The 16,211-nt window shown below is 40.6% G+C and overlaps 1 protein-coding gene across 2 annotated transcripts in view; it reads right to left on the bottom strand.

The window, feature by feature from the left end:
* The window catches only part of LOC138741173 (D(2) dopamine receptor B-like), an 80,279-nt gene that overhangs the window by 25,539 nt on the left and 38,529 nt on the right, over positions 1-16,211 (bottom strand). For both annotated transcript variants that reach the window (XM_069894853.1, XM_069894852.1), the window contains exon 2: positions 10,971-11,276. In XM_069894853.1, the coding sequence (XP_069750954.1) occupies positions 10,971-11,249 (279 nt within the window). In that variant the 5' untranslated portion in view covers positions 11,250-11,276. The remainder of the gene's footprint in view (positions 1-10,970; positions 11,277-16,211) is intronic.

Below are 16,211 nucleotides of genomic sequence, written 5' to 3'. Positions count from 1 at the left end.
AGGGTGGTGGGCGACAGGTTAGTTAATTTACTCCTCATTTAATCAAATGGTACACCTGAATGGAGGTGGTGAGAATATGGATTAAATTGAAAAAAACTTCCAGACCCTCTTTCCTAGGCATAGTAAAGGCTTCATACAGGACAAGAGCAGAATATCGGTGGTGGTCAGGATTTGTTTGGATAGCCAGGACCTTGTCTACATCCAGTTATATTGGAGAGGGAAGAGTGTGATAAGCCTGAATGAATCTCCCTCGAGTGGGTGCTTCTAAAAGTGCAAACGCAAGGAATACCATCTCCCTTTTAAACCTTTCTAACTCGTACATTTTCTAGGATCGATGCTTTGCTGGCAAGACCTGATACTGAAGGTGACGTCCATTAAATCTATCCAGACTCGCTGGTGATTGCAGATAATGATTTTGCTATTCCCACTTCCAAGGTCAAACTTGATCTACCAGCCTCTTACTAAAGCCATTGACCCATCATCCCACACATCTTTGCAATGTGCACGAATCTGGATCATGTGGAGAAATTCCACATAGCCACAGGAAAGAATTACAAAGTCCACATAATCAGTACCATAAGTTGGGTTTTAACACAGGTCACTGGAGCAGTGAGACAGCAGACTCACTACCATGTCAACGTACCTTTCCTTTTTTTTCCCCTCCTTTTTTATGCTTCTTAAATCTTATTTTGTCCCTATTTTATTCCAGCAACAGATAGCAACCTGAAATATCAACTCATGAATGACTCAATACCACCCACTGTCTCGGAAAAGCACAATTTGTCCATGTCTTTCTTCTTTCTTTGGCTTGGCTTCGCGGACGAAGATTTATGGAGGGGTAATGTCCACATCAGCTGCAGGCTCGTTGGTGGCTGACAAGTCCAATGCGGGACAGGCAGACACGGTTGCAGCAGTTGCAAGGGAAAATTGGTGGGTTGGGGTTGGGTGTTGGGTTTTTCCTCCTTTGCCTTTCATCAGTGAGGTGGGCCCTGCGGTCTTCTTCAAAGGAGGTTGCTGCCCGCCAAACTGTGAGGTGCCAAGATGCACGGTTTGAGGCAATAACAGCCCACTGGCAGTGGTCAATGGGGCAGGCACCAAGAGATTTCTTTAGGCAGTCCTTGTACCTCTTCTTTGGTGCACCTCTGTCATGGTGGCCAGTGGAGAGCTTGCCATAGAACACGATCTTGGGAAGGCGATGGTCCTCCATTCTGGAGACGTGACCTACCCAGCGCAGTTGGATCTTCAGCAGCGTGGATTCGATGCAGTCGGCCTCTGCCATCTCGAGTACTTCGATGTTAGGGATGAAGTCGCTCCAATGAATGTTGAGGATGGAACGGAGATAACGCTGGTGGAAGCGTTCTAGGAGCCTCTCAACCTTTCCTAACCATGTGCTTGTCTAAAAGTCCTTTAAATGGTGCAATTGCACCCACCTCTTCCACTTCCTCTGGCAGCTCATTCCTCACACCTACCACTCTCCGTGTGAAGGCCCCTTGCAAATCATTCCCCTCTCACTTGAAATCTACAAGCCTTACTGACAAATAAAGTCGGTTGAACCAGACAATTTAGCGGGTCTGTAGTGGGTAATATGGCAGTGTGAAAGGTCCCAAGCGGGCAGGACAGGTAAAAGTCAACCGGGCTTTGACTTTTGATTTGTGGGGGGGGGGGGGGGGTGGTATGACAGAACCCAGCTGAGATATCTTGGATTAGACTTGGTACCTGGTAGTCAGCAGTGAGAACCGGCAACCAGCTCTGCCAGGCATCACTACTGGAGGTTAGCCCCCCCCCTTAGATTCAAGATAACCAAATGAACCAGGATATTCATGGTCCAATGTGAATGGCTTACCAGGTACTGCAACCTGGGTCATTTACTTGCCTTTTTAGAGGGTTGGCAGCGCGAAAGAGGCTTTTAGACACCCCTATCCTTGAAGGAAAGTTTTTACCTTTCCTACTTTCTTGAAAACACCACAAGATATAGGAGCAGAAGTAGGCCATTCAGCCTGTCAAGATATAGAAGTAGGCCATTCAGCCTGTCAAGTCTGCTCTGCCTTAGAAATGATGACTCTATTTATCCCTCCCACTGTCTTGGAAATGCTGCAAAATATTAAAGGAGTCATCCCACCCTTGTCACACACTCTCCCCACACCCCCCCCCCCACAACCCCCACCAGGCAGAAGACACCTGTGCCAGACAATATGAACCTCCTGATTCAAGGATAGTTGCTTTCCTGCTATTATCAATAAGGATCACTCAGTGGTAAAGCTGTTGCTCTTGCGCTGTTTTTAAACTATATTTTTAACTTTCCTCTGCATTATTCTTTATGCACTTTTGTCCATATCCTACACAATTGGATAAATTGTCATAGTCACACAGCATGGAAACAGGCTCTTCAGCTCAATTTGCCCATCCTAACCAAAATGTTCCAGCCCCACCAATCCTACCTGTTCACAATTGGCCTATGTCCCTCAAAACCCATCCTCTCTATGTATCCATCATAATACATCTTGAACTGCAATGGTACCTGCCTCAGCTACCTCCTCCAGCAACTCATTCCATACATCCACCACTCTCTGTGTAAAAAAAAGTTATTGTAACACTACTCCCCGCTTTGCTGTTCATTTACTTGTTTATTATTTTACTATCTGCTAGATGAATTGATTTCCCTCGATAGCATGCAAAAAAAAGCTTTGTACTCTACCTCATTACAATAAACAATCCAACACTTCCATGAATTTTCATTTTGTTATCTGCAAATTATGGCATGTGTCTGAGACACATGCTATAATTTTCCTTTTTGTTTTATTTTGGTTCTGCACCATTCCATTGTGAAACAAAATTTTACACTATAGGACCAGATATAGAAGAAAGGAGACCACAGTTGTTGTAGGTCCAACCATTCTTTCCCATTGACCTCAGTGCTGAAAATTACATAAGACCCACCCAAAAGTTATCCTCAGGGTTGAGAATTACATCTTTTGTTCTTGATACTACTATAGCTCTCTTTTAGTGAGAGCAACCTGAGGGAAAAGCAGACTCTAAGAAGAAATTATACATACGTTTTATTTTCATACCATCCCTCCCACTGTTTCAGAAATCATCCTACATTCTCCAAACTCTGGTGGACTCCAGGAAAGAACTCAGGGTCCAGATTGGCAATGCAGACTTACTTAGTAATCTATCCTCAATGCCCAGGGAACCCAACTCTGCTATTCCCTCTGAGGCTGGAGACTTGCCTGCTTGTCTCTGAATGCCCTCTTCCATTTTTCATTGAAACTCTGCACCATGTGACATGAGCTGGTAGTTTATAAAGAAACTGAAGTGGACTTTGGCTCATGGGTGGCACGGTTAGCATAGCAGTTAGTGCAATGCTATTAGTGACCTGGGTTCGAATCCAGCACTGGCTGTAAGGAGTCTATATGTTCTCCCCATGTCTGCATGCGTTTCCTCCGGGTGTTTTAGTTTCCTCCCTCCTTTCAAGACATACAGCAGTTGTAGGTTAGTTGGGCAGCACGGGCTTGTGGGCTGGAAAGGCCTGTTACCCTGCTGTATGACTAAACTTTAAATTTAATTTTGATATTCCATAAATTAGATTACTGATGTCAGATGTCTCTTTGCTTTAAGACATGACAGTAAATCATGGAACCTAGTCATGAAACTAATGGGTTGATTCAGTTTACGACAGACATTTAGTAATTTTCTTTTTCTTTTTTTTGTTTGCATGATCAAGAGATGTATCAAGATTAAAATGAGCTTTCTATGGTTTTGATAATGGACTCATGTCCAAGAGCCCTGGGCTTATCTTATAGAGAATACAAATGGTAATCCTACCATGTGAACTTCAGCAGAAGAAGAAAAGGATTAAAGAACTTATACCATCCAGCGGGAAACTTTGCCCTGCACCCTCTCTTCCTCCCATTTTATCTTACCACTGCTTCATTATGTTTTAAAATTCTCAACCTTGTTTTCAAATATTTTCACGATCTTAGCCTTTCCTGTGGGTGTCATGGTCCTGAACGCTACAAAGAACAGAAATCCTCCAATCTGGCCCGATTTTCCATTTCTTATTTATTTATTTTATATTTTTAAGTCACTCCTTAAAGTCCACGTCTCTGAACAAGTTTTTGGCCTTCTCTTGTAATTGCTCTTCAAATACCTGTCAAATTTATTTTGGATATTTTGTTCCAATTAAATGCTTGAGGCCCTTCACTTTCAGAATACATTCCTTCCAATACTACACTCTGCTTTCTTCCTACAAGCCAATTTTGTATCCACACAGCTAAGGATCCACTGATCCCTATGCCTCATGACTTTATGGTTGAGTCTCTCGTGGGGACCTTGTCAAATTCCTTAGTAAAATCAATGTAGACCATATCTACTGGCCTACCTTCATAAATATCTTTTGTTACCTCCTCAAAATACTTAATTAGGGTTGTGAGGTATGACTTTCCCTTCACAAAGCCATGCTGACTATTCTTGAGTACTTCTCCAAATATTCATAGATCCTTTCATTAAGAATTCTCTCCAATAGTTTGCACACCATTGACGTGAGACTCCCAGGATTCTCCCTATTTTTTAAACAAGGGGACTACATTTACCATTCTCCAATCCTCTAGCACCTCCTCTATGGCCAAAGAGGATTCAAAGATTATATCCTAGCTACCTCTTCTCTCACTTCACAAAGCAGTCTAACCCCGAGGACATCAATTTTGATGTTTTTAAGAAGATCCAACACTTCAGCTTCTTAATCTCCACATTATCCAGCACACAGCCCTGCTCAATTTCAACCTCATCATGATCAAGGTCCTTTTCTCTTGTGAATACTGACACAAAGTGTTAATTTAGGACCAACGCCGCCCCCCCCCCCCAACCTCCTTCACCTCCAGGCACATGTTGCCTCCTTTATTCTTTAGCGGCCTCACCTTCATTCTTGTCACCCTTCTGTTCTTCCCATATGCATAAAACGCTTGGGGTTCTCCTTAATCTTATATGCCAAGGCCTTCTCATGTCTCCTTCGAGCTCTTCTGTCTTAAGCTTCTTCCTGGCTACCATATATTTCTCATGAACCCTTCCTGTTTCCTGCTTCCGAAATCTAACATATGCTTTCTTCTTTCTCTTGACTAGTTGCCTCATCTTTCTTTTTTCGGCCACAATTCCCTTTTCCTACCATCTTTTCCTTGTCCCAGTGGGACAAACCTATCCTGAACCCAGCACAAATGGTCCCTAAACTTTCTCCATGTTACTTTTTTCACCTTTAAACATTTGTTTCCAGTTTAATCTTGCTAGTTCCTGCCTCAGTTAAGCACTTTTCCATTTTGTCTGTTTTTATCCTTTTCCATAGCTATGCTGTTGTAGTCACTCTCACCAAAATGCTACCCTACTGAGAGTTCCACCACCTGACCAGGTTCATTACCCTCTTCAGTCAGTCCACATACTGTGTCAGGAATCCTTCTTGAACACACCTGACAAATTCCTCTTGCATTCAGTAGGTGCCAGTCAATATTAGGGACATTGAAATCACCCATAACTACAACCATGTATTTCCTTCACTATTCCAAAGTCTGCCCGTTTATCTGCTCTTGGTTGTCCTGAAGGCTATTTGGAGGCCTATAGACTACTCCCAGTATAAGGGTAGCTCCCTTCCTATTTCTGACCTCCACCAACACCAACTACCGCTGCAGTATCCTCCTTTTCTATAACCATGTTACTATCTCTGACCAGTAATGCTACTCTGCTCCCATCCTTTTCTACCTCCCATTCTATTCTTTTTAAAAACATCTAAATCCCGGTTCATGCATCAGCCAATCTTGCCTTTCCTCCAGCCAAGTTTCAGTAATGGCTGCAACATCGTAGTTCGAAGCACTGATCCATGCTCTGAGTTCATCCCCTTTATTCCTAATGCTCCTAGCATTGAAATAGACACATTTCACATTTCCAACTGGCTACATTTATGTTTTGTTCCCTGCCTGTCCTTCCTCAGCAACTCAGAACCCATAGCATCATGCTTTTGTCCTTCTACCCTAATCTCTGAACTCTCATTCTGTCTCCCACCACCCCCCCCCCCGCACCCCCGCCAACTAGTTTAATTTAGTTTAATTGTCATGGCTATGTCTTGAGGTCGAGGATGATGGACTTCACTCTGTTGATCTAAAATCCAATCTTGGCTTTGAAAGTTCTTCCACATTCAGGACAGGTGGTTCCAGATGGAAGATCAGGCTTTGGTTGTGGCTGCCTATCTTTTCATTTACTTCTCTTTTCTTCTAGTTCTGCACATCTGTTGGCTTCAAAAGTTGCTGTTCCTTCTTGGATGATGGATTGCCAGAGTTTCCTGTCCTTGGCATTTGATTTGCAATTATTGATGCTGATGTTACATTTCTTCATGTTGGATTTTAAGTTTTTGAATCTCTTCTGTTGTCCACCTCTTTTACATTTGCCTTCTTTAAGGTGGGAGTAGAAGATTCGTTTCGGTAGACGTTCGTCTTCCATCCGAACAACATGACCGCTTCAAACTAGTTTAAACCCTCCCCATCAACTCTAGCAAACCTGCCTGCCGGTATATTGGTCCCACTCCATTTCAGGTGCAGCTGTCCTTTTTGTACAGGTCAGACCTTCCCCAGAAGAGATCCCAATGATCCAGAAATCTGTACTCCTGCTCTCTGCACCAACTCTTCAGCCACACGCATTCATGTGCCATAACTTACTGTTCCTACTCTCTCTAGCACGAGGCACAGGCAGCAATCCTGAGATTACCACCCTTGAGGTTCTGCTTTTTAACTTCTTTCCTAACTCCCTAAATTCCTTCTTCAAGACCTCATCCCTACTCCTATCTATATAATTGGTCCCCACATGGACCACAACATCTGGCTGCTTGCCCTTCCTATCCAGAATGCTATGAAATCAATCAGAGACATCCCTGACCCTGGCATCTGGGAGGCAACATATCATCAGGGAGCCTCAATCTCATTCACCAAACCTCCTATTTGCTCTCCTCACCAAAGTGTCCCTTATTTCCATAGCTCTTCTCTTCTCCCCCCCCTTCCCTTCTGAGCCAAGGGACCAGCCTCTGTGCCAGAGACATGACCACCAGTACTTGTGCCTGGTAGATAATTTCCCCCAGCAGTATCCAAAACAGTATGCTTATTGTTGAGGGAAATGGGCACAGTGGTGCATTGCACTGTCTATCTCTTCCCCTTCCCTCTCCTAACAGTCATTCATTTACCTGCTGTGATAGTACAGATTCTATCACCAATGTATATATGTACAGATTGTAGTGTAGGAGGACTGTGATTGGCTGAGAGCATAGCCACACCTACTGGCAGGTCTTAAAGGATTGCTCCTAGCCAGACCAGGTCATTCTGGACTGGTCGACCTACTTGTGATATGCTCCAGTCTTTTAGTTAATAAAAGCCTTGGTTTGGATCAACAAGTCTTTGGTTCTTTTGACGTGCTCTACACCTGCTTCCTGCCTTTTATGGGTGACTGTCTCCCTGAAGTTACTCTCTATTACTACCTCTGCCTTCTGAATGATCCAGAGTTCATCCGGCTCCAGTTCCTTAACATGGTCTCTGAGGAGCTGCAGCTGGATGCATCTCTTGCAGGTGTAGATAATAAGAACAATTGTGCTGTCCCAGATTTTTCACATGCTGCAATCTGAGCATCCCATTGCCCTAACTTCAATCTCTATTAATCCTTCCTACCTTAAAATCAAAGAGCTTGGAATAAAGCTAGTCTTCAGCCTTTGTCAAAGCCTCTTGAGCTAAAGCCCCTTAGTCCCACTCCTACCCTGTGCCACTCACACACTGGGCACTTTTGAAAAGGACTTTCTTCTAATCGACCCAAGATGTCACAACCAATGGAGCACAGATGTTACTAATTACCATGGAATCTTGGTTACATTTGAACTGTGAGCAGGCTCGAAGGGTCGAATGACCTACTCCTGCTCCTATCTTCTTCTATGAGAGGTATTTGCATTTTGGGCTTCAGCTAACTCATAGATATTTCTTTCCTATTTGGACCATTTGTAGTTTTTTTTTGACTGTAACTTTATAAATCCCTTGTTTATGATTGAGAATTCACCCAGCACTATTTCAGAGAACTCCAGAACACAACAAACCTCTGATGACATTAACACTGCAACTGTGGCCAAACAGAATTGAAGGAAATTACAACTTGTCCTTCACTGACTTTTTGCAACTCACTAGGAAAGAATGTAATGTTATTCTTAGATCTGTACCAGACTAGGTATCTTTCTGTTTTGAGGATTTATTCTCTTGTGTCAACAACAATCACTAAAATGTGCTCTCTTTCTATCAGTGTGCTTTTCAGATGCTACCAGTCAGATCCCATCCTCAGTCGTTATTAAATTGGAAAAAGGACTTGTCATTGTGTTCCACCTGGGAGATTTGGACACAATTACTGTGGAAACATGAAGCTCTCAACTAAATTTTCAATAAACATATCTCACAAACTGCTCCCTATATCAAAGTTTACAGCCTGCAAAAAATACCAGCAGACGTGGAACACAGATTGCAAAATGTCTACAAAAATGTAAAGTTCTCTTCCTAACTTTCCTGTTAGCATCTATGGAATTAGTCATCTTTCCAAGTCGATTTTGATCAGGCTTTTGAATTTTTTTAAATATCTGGAAGTGGACCATACCTGAAGGACAGGCCAGTCAACGCATCTTATTTGTGCTGGTGTTCATGCAAATATTGCATTATATTATAAAGGAAATTGAGGTCATAATCTTTCCAAGGGTTGAAAAATTTAAATTCCTGCAATGTGAAGAATATCCCAGTGACGAAATAAATTGTAACTTGATTCAGTCTCTTTCCTCCACGGCCTTGCTCTGAATATTCCTCAACAATCTGTTGTCATCGGCAAAGAATGCTCCCTCCTCATTGCCTTCGCAGTGGGTCATTTACATCCCTGACTCAAAAGGGAAAAATCAATAGCCCTGGGCTCTTGATGTAGATTTTTCTGCCTGTTCAATGACCAGATCAGTGCCTTAACATTCTATAAGCAGTGGTCCACATCAGGATTGCACCATGACTGAACTTACCATTAAGCTTGAGGTGACATCCAGCAACTTTTTTTTTCGAAATTTATTTATAGTATCTCCATACATTCATTTCAAATTGACTTAGTATAATATTACATAATAGATACTAAATAATTTTCACATTTTCACCCCCCCCCCACCTTCCCTAACCCCTTAGGAAACCACCTTATGCTGGTTAATTCCCAAAAACCCAAATGGGTGTGGTATAAACCACAAGTGGCATATGACTTTCAGGAGCAGAAGTACCACTCCCTCCCCCCCCCCCCAGGCAGACAAAATACACGTATAAACCAAAAAATCATAATTTCTTATATCCATAAAACCCCGGTCCATCAATTTAACCAATCTTATTCATAAACTCTTTTTTTTGAAAATCCAAACTTGATATTAAATTTTGCACCCTTTCCACCCTCCCAACACTGAGTTAAACATTGTTTACAATCAGTAAAAGGTTTTTTTTTTTTTTAAGTCTTCCTGAATTTCATCCATTGAATTAAAACACCTCTGAACATCCCAGTTCAACACCGAATCTTCCATTCTTCTCAGTCTCAAGTTGAATTTGTAGCTTACTTTCAAAAAAAGTTTTTTTCAAATCTTTTAAAATTTTCTTGAACATAATTCCTTCGGTCTTGATCTTCTAAAGCATCAATGTTATTCATAAGTTCTTTCTTCTGTGTTTCCCAATTTAATACCAAATTTTCCACTTTGTCAATCTTCTCAATGTTAAGTTGAAATTATTGTTTATTTTCAAGAAAAACTTATTCAAAATTTTGAACTCTTCTTGGACATTGCTCCTTCGACTTTAATTTTATAAATCATCAATCTTGTTCATAGTTTCTTTCTACTGAATTTCCAAATTTAATAAAGTTTCCGTTTTTTCCAATTTTCTCAACATTAAACAGATCTTGTTGTTTAGTTTAAAAAAAAACCTTTTCAAAACTATTAAAATCTGTTTGCAATGTATGCATACTCACAGATAATAAATTCACTCTTCCAATATTCCATCCAAAAAAAATCACTGATAAACCTTATTGCAGGTCAAGGAGTTCCATATATATGTTAATCTTCAGAAAATATTTCAAATATTTCAAATCAACATTCGTCGCCATCTTTCAAAAAGGAGACCGAAATCAACTTTAATAAGTTCTGTTCTTGAGAAAATTCCAGCACCAACTCCAGCTCTGTCTGGGCAAATAGGTCAAATTTCTTCCAAAATCAAAGAATGTAATTTTGTTCTGTATTTATAGATAATAAATTCATCCTTCCGATATTCCATCCAAAAAAAATCACTAATAAACTTTAATGTTATCTGGATTTTTAAAACTCACGGGCAACCAATGCCAATTACCGCAATTTATCTTCATAAAACATTTCAAATCAATATTCATCACCATCTTTCAGAGGGGTGTCCAAGACCAGCTTATCCGACAGTCCAATTAATGAGCTCCATTCTTAAGAAAATTCCAGCCTTGACTCAGTGGTTCTGTCTGGGCAAGTAGGCCGAGTTTCTTCCAAAGTCGGAGAGTGTAGTTTTGTTCTGTATTTGAACTCTATTTTCCTTAATCTTTGTTGCCATTTTAAACTAAAAACAATTGATAAACAAAACAAAGATTTTAACAGAAAAGAAATATTCTTAAAACAGGTATTTATATAACTGCCTGGGGGAGACCGGGAATGCACGTCCGCTCCCTACGCCATCTTGCCACGCCCCCGACATCCAGCAACTTAAGAGTCTTTTAATCAAAACATCAGGGTTCCACTTAACAATAATGAATAGGGAGTTCGCACAAGGGTTGCAAATAGATATTACCTGCCATTCTTCTGATCCAATAAATATATTCATTGATTGCAACTTGCCAAAATACCTTGTGCGCTAGATAAAAATGATTCAATTTAGGGTAAAAGTGTGCCTTACCTCCAAGTAAACTACCCATGGCATAACCAAAGTGGCTACAAGAAGATCTGCCACTGCTAAGCTGACTATGAGATAGTTGGTCGTTGTCTGTAGGGCTTTCTCCCTGGATACAGCAATACAGACCAGCACATTGCCAAATACAATGACAAAGATGAGGAGGGTCAGGAGCATTGCATAATAGTTGTACTGGTACTTCTTCTCTGTCTTTGTACCATTGATCATTTCCGTCCAGTTTCCATCATAAGTTTCATTGAGCACAACCACGTCAAAGGGATCCATGGGTGATGATTAAATCAACCCTGAGGCCTGTAATGAACACTGGAGAATCAGTTCCATGCAGCATGAACAATGAATACAAGACAATCAATTAATAGGGTCATGCACTTTCACAGTACAGAATTGGATTCTTCAGCCCAACTTGTCCATGTCTACCATTGCCTAATTTCCCTCTTAGCTTTTCCTAACCATGTGCTTGTCTAAAGGTCCTTTAAATGGTGCAATTGCACCCACCTCTATCACTTCCTCTGGCAGCTCATTCCTCACACCTACCACCCTCTGTGTGATGGCCCCTTGCAAATCATACCCCTCTCACTTGAAATCTACAAGCCTTAGTGTGAGACTCCTCTTCTTCACTCCTATTTTCTTCATAAGAGCAAAAGTACGCCATTCAGCCCATCATGTCTGCTCTGTCATTCCATCATGAGCTGATGCATTCTCCCACACAGCCCTACTCCCCTCCTTTTTTCCCATAACCTTTGATATCCTGACTATTCAGATAGCTACCAATTTCTGTCTTAAATACACCCAATGACTTGACCTCCACAGCTGCCCTTGACAGCAAATTTCAGACATCCACCACTCTTTGGCTGATTTTATATCCCTCTATTGGGTCACCTTTCAGCCTCGTACGCTGCAGGGAAAGAAAGTCCCAGGCTATCCAGCCTCTCCTTGTTTCTGAAGCACTCCTGCCCCTCTGTAATATTTTTGTGGATCTTTTCTGCCATGATATTTCTTTTCAGGATGACAGATTTTAAAGGTGAGTGACTAGAACTGAACACAATACTAAAGATGAAGCAAAGTCATAAAGTGAAAATTCCACCAATATTCAGGAAGAAATGGTCTAATTTCTGAAATGCAGTGCATGTGTCCTCAATCACACCAGCTGAAAAAATTATCAGTTTGCACATCAAGAGAATTGATTTATTTTTCTCCTTCTCTTTTCGTTCAATAGATCTAGAATGATAAATGTACAATGGAGCTGTTATTGGCACCTGTGGTGAATAACAATTGTACACATACAGCAGGCACTGAAATTCTTGCTTAATTCAGCATGTCTATATAGTCATGAGACATTAGACTAGTCCTATAGTAGCATTCTGGAAATAGTGGAGTAATTAGCATGAGTAAAAGATGGTATGAGAGAAATTAATGGGATTGAAAGGTAGTAAATCAGCAGAATTTGATGATCTGCATAGTAAGTTTTGAAACAGATAACTATAAAGACAGTGGATGAATAGCTGTCATCTGATCTTTAAAGATTCTAGAATGGGATTCACTGGTTGGAAAGCAACAAATCTAAACCACTGTGAAACTGGTGGAATTGTAGAACATTTAGTCTGGTATCAGAATATATTGATGATAGAGCACATTAAAAACAATAAAATGATTTGTGCAAAATCACCATGGATTTCAAATTCAAGTTTATTAGCATCTGATTATGCATACTGTTCTGCGTTGTATATTGGCCTATGTGTTGTGTGGTTTTATGTTAAAAAGTGACAGTTTGCCTTAGAGAGCCAAGGTGAAGGTGGACTGCTGAGAGAGTAGGAGTCGGACTGAGCATGTGCAGAAAATTATTTAAAAATTTCTGGACTTGGACGATAAACCACCACTGGGTGGTGCTGTGGAGTGGAAGAAGGGCCAGAGCATGAGTCATGGTCTTGAGGACAGTTTAGAATGTTGGGATTTCAAAAAGGATGAACATTCTGAGGGCAGACGGAAGGATCCGGACCAAGCCAGTGGTTCCTCTCTCTGCATGCAACACAAGGCAACTTTGAATTTTGTGCTCTCTCTCAAAGATCTTTTGGCTTCAGTTTACCAAACAAACTGAAATTTTTTTATGATCTTTGCTTCAGTTGAGATCAAAGTTTTGTGAGTCTTGTGTATGTTTTGTGTTTAAGTTTTTCTGTGGGCTGGTTGGAAATATAACTTAGACTTTAATTACGTATGTTATATTTAGGCTGGGGAATTTATTAGTTTTACACTGTGATAGAAATTTGCATAGTAACCAATGGGCATTGTTATAAAAGAATTAAAGTTTGAAGGTGAATTTTTTGTTAATAAAGTAATTGTTCATCTTTACCACTGTGTGATATGCCTTCTTTGTGGTTGCTGGTTTGATCTTGTAACAATACACAACCCGACGAAACAGCTTCTCTCTGGACCATAGTGCGCGCGCGCACACACACACACACACACACACACACACTCTTAAGCAATGAAAACAAACCTATTTTTGGTGTTCCTTGTATTTAGCAGTGTTTTCTGATCATATACAGGATTAACAGAATGAGAAATTGCTCCATTTTAATCATGAATCTATTAGATTTGTTTTCACGTTGTATGCTGTACAATAAATAAGCATGAAGTAGTTGATGTGGCATACTTAGAAGGCTTTTGATAATATGAGATGATGAAACAAAATTATAGTGGGTCATACTTTGGGGAGGGGTGGGTGTATATTACACTGGTGTGGACTCAGTGGGCAGAGTAGAAAAAAATGATTTTTTTTGTTGGGTAATGATTAGTCAGGTGCAGCAGGGTTTAGTTCCAGCTGTTCATAATCTATACCAATGATTTGGATGAGTGCAAGTCTGGACTGTGAAGAGAAAACAAAGAGGTTTCAGGGGGATGAAGACAGATTAAATGAATGGCAAAGGGCACAGTAAATAGAATATAATGGGAAAACTCTATAGTTACCCACTTTGGTAGAATGAAAAGATAATCATCTTTTATGGTGAGAGATTGAAAGACATTTGCATTTAGAGGGACCTGGATGTCTCTGTACATGATTCACTGAAAATTATGATGTTCATCAACCGATTTGGAAAGCAAATGGTATGTGGTTCTTTATTGCAAAAGGATTTAAGCAAAAGAATGAAGGTGTCTAGCTTGGAGCACAACGAATCTGTGAAGACTTTCATCTGGAATATTGTACACAGGTTTAAGGAACTACAGTACACACACAGTAGAGGGAATGCAGCAAAATGTTTGTAATTTGGAGGGAAGATGAAATAGGCAGAGCCTATATTCTGGAAGAAAAAAACGATGTTCATGTTGAAATTTACAAAGTTCTATAGGGTTTGATAGGGTAGATGTCGAGAGCCAGTGGCCACAGGTGCAAAATAAGAAATGGGAATTCAGGATTGGCAGAAGAAATTTTACCCATAATGAATAATACACTCATGAGAGCTGTGCATGCTCATTGGCTGAATATATGCATCACAGAGATTCAGTCTTTTAAATATCAAGCGACAAGGGATACGGGATTAGTGCTTGAAATGACTGCAGTGTAAAAGATGTCATTGTCTTACTGAATGGTGGAACAGGAACAAAGAGCTGAATCTTCTTGCTCCTATTTTCACATCAGAATTTATTGTCACGAACAAGTCAAGCAGTTCATAGTGCAGACATTCATATTATAAACCATCTTACAACAATAAATATAAAAATAATAGTGCACTGAAAAGTAAGGCAGTGTCTTTGGTTCATTGATTATTCAGGAATCTGATGACAGTGGGGGAAGAAGCTGTCCTTGTGCCACTGAGTGCTCATCTTTAGGCTTCACTATCTTTTTCCCAATGGTAGCAAGGTGAAGAGGGCATGGCCTGGGTGGTGAAGGTCTTTTTGAGGATAGAAACTGCTTTTTTTTGACACCATTACATGTAGATATCCGTGATAGAGTGAAGTCTGAGTTAACAACCGTCTGGAGATTTTTCTTGCCCCGAGATTTGGCACCTCCATACCAGGCAATGATGCTACCAGCCAGAATAAACTCCATGGTACACCTGTAGAACTTCTCAAGAGTCTCTGGTGACATAAAAATGAATCTTGTCAGACACCTCACAAAATATAACTGCTGGTGAGCCTTCTTTGTGCTTGTATCAACATGGAGGCTCCAGGACAGATCTTCGGAGATGTTGACACCCAGGAATTTGAAGTTCTTGACCCTCTCCATTACTGAGCCCTTAAAGAGGACTGGATCAAATTCCCCTGACATCCTCCTGAAGTCCACAATCATCTTTTTTTATTTTTCTAATGTTGAACGCAAGGTTGTTGGTGTGACACCACTCAAAGAGCTGATCTATCTCTTTCCTCTAAGTTTCTTCATTGCCTTTTGTAATCCTGCTGACAACTGTGGTGTCATCAATGAATTTGAAGATAGCATTGGATTTGTGCCTGGCCATGCTGTCATGGGTGCATAATGAGCAGAACAGTGGGCTAAGCACGCATCCTTGGGGTGCACCTGTGTTGATGACAGTAAGGAGGAGACGTCATTTCCAATTCATTCTGACTGTGGTCTTCCGATGAGAAGGTCAAGGGTCCAGTTGCAGATGTGGGTACGGAAGCCGAGTTTGTACCTCCTTGACCAGCACTGAGGGAATAATGGTATTGAAAGCTGACCATATATGGAGGGCTCAAGCCTACTCCATCATTAATAAGATCACGGCTGATCAAGGTATGAACATTAATAGTTGCGATTTCTCCAAAATCAAACATACATGGGAGCACATCTATCACAAAGAGATCTGTTTCAGCAGTAAAATACATTCAGATTCCATTTGTGGAATGCTCTAAGTGATGTATGCTGTGCACTACACGTTAATCCTATTGAGTATTTTCCCACATCAGCTTCCTTTTCTTCTTCAATAAAATATACATATTTGTAATGTGATATTAACCTGAGCATGGTCCCAAGCTTGGATCAATGCCATAATTATGTCAACAGCACTGCAGATTATTCTTCTGTATGAATGTCTTGTTAAAAATATAAACAAATGATATTTCAAACTTAATTTCAATGTCCCACACCATTCTTACACAGTATTCCTACTGATCCATTATCAAGATGGATCAACATATCATATTCCTCTTGGACAACCCTTAAAGCTCATAGCATGAACAATGATTTAAAAGAAAAATATTTATCCCATTTAGTTCCATTTCTCTTTTACCTAATCC

This window comes from Narcine bancroftii, chromosome 8, assembly GCF_036971445.1.
Source record: "Narcine bancroftii isolate sNarBan1 chromosome 8, sNarBan1.hap1, whole genome shotgun sequence".
Lineage (NCBI taxonomy): Eukaryota > Metazoa > Chordata > Chondrichthyes > Torpediniformes > Narcinidae > Narcine > Narcine bancroftii.
The sequence above is the reverse complement of the archived record's forward strand: the minus strand, read 5'-3'. Positions and strand labels throughout refer to the sequence as shown.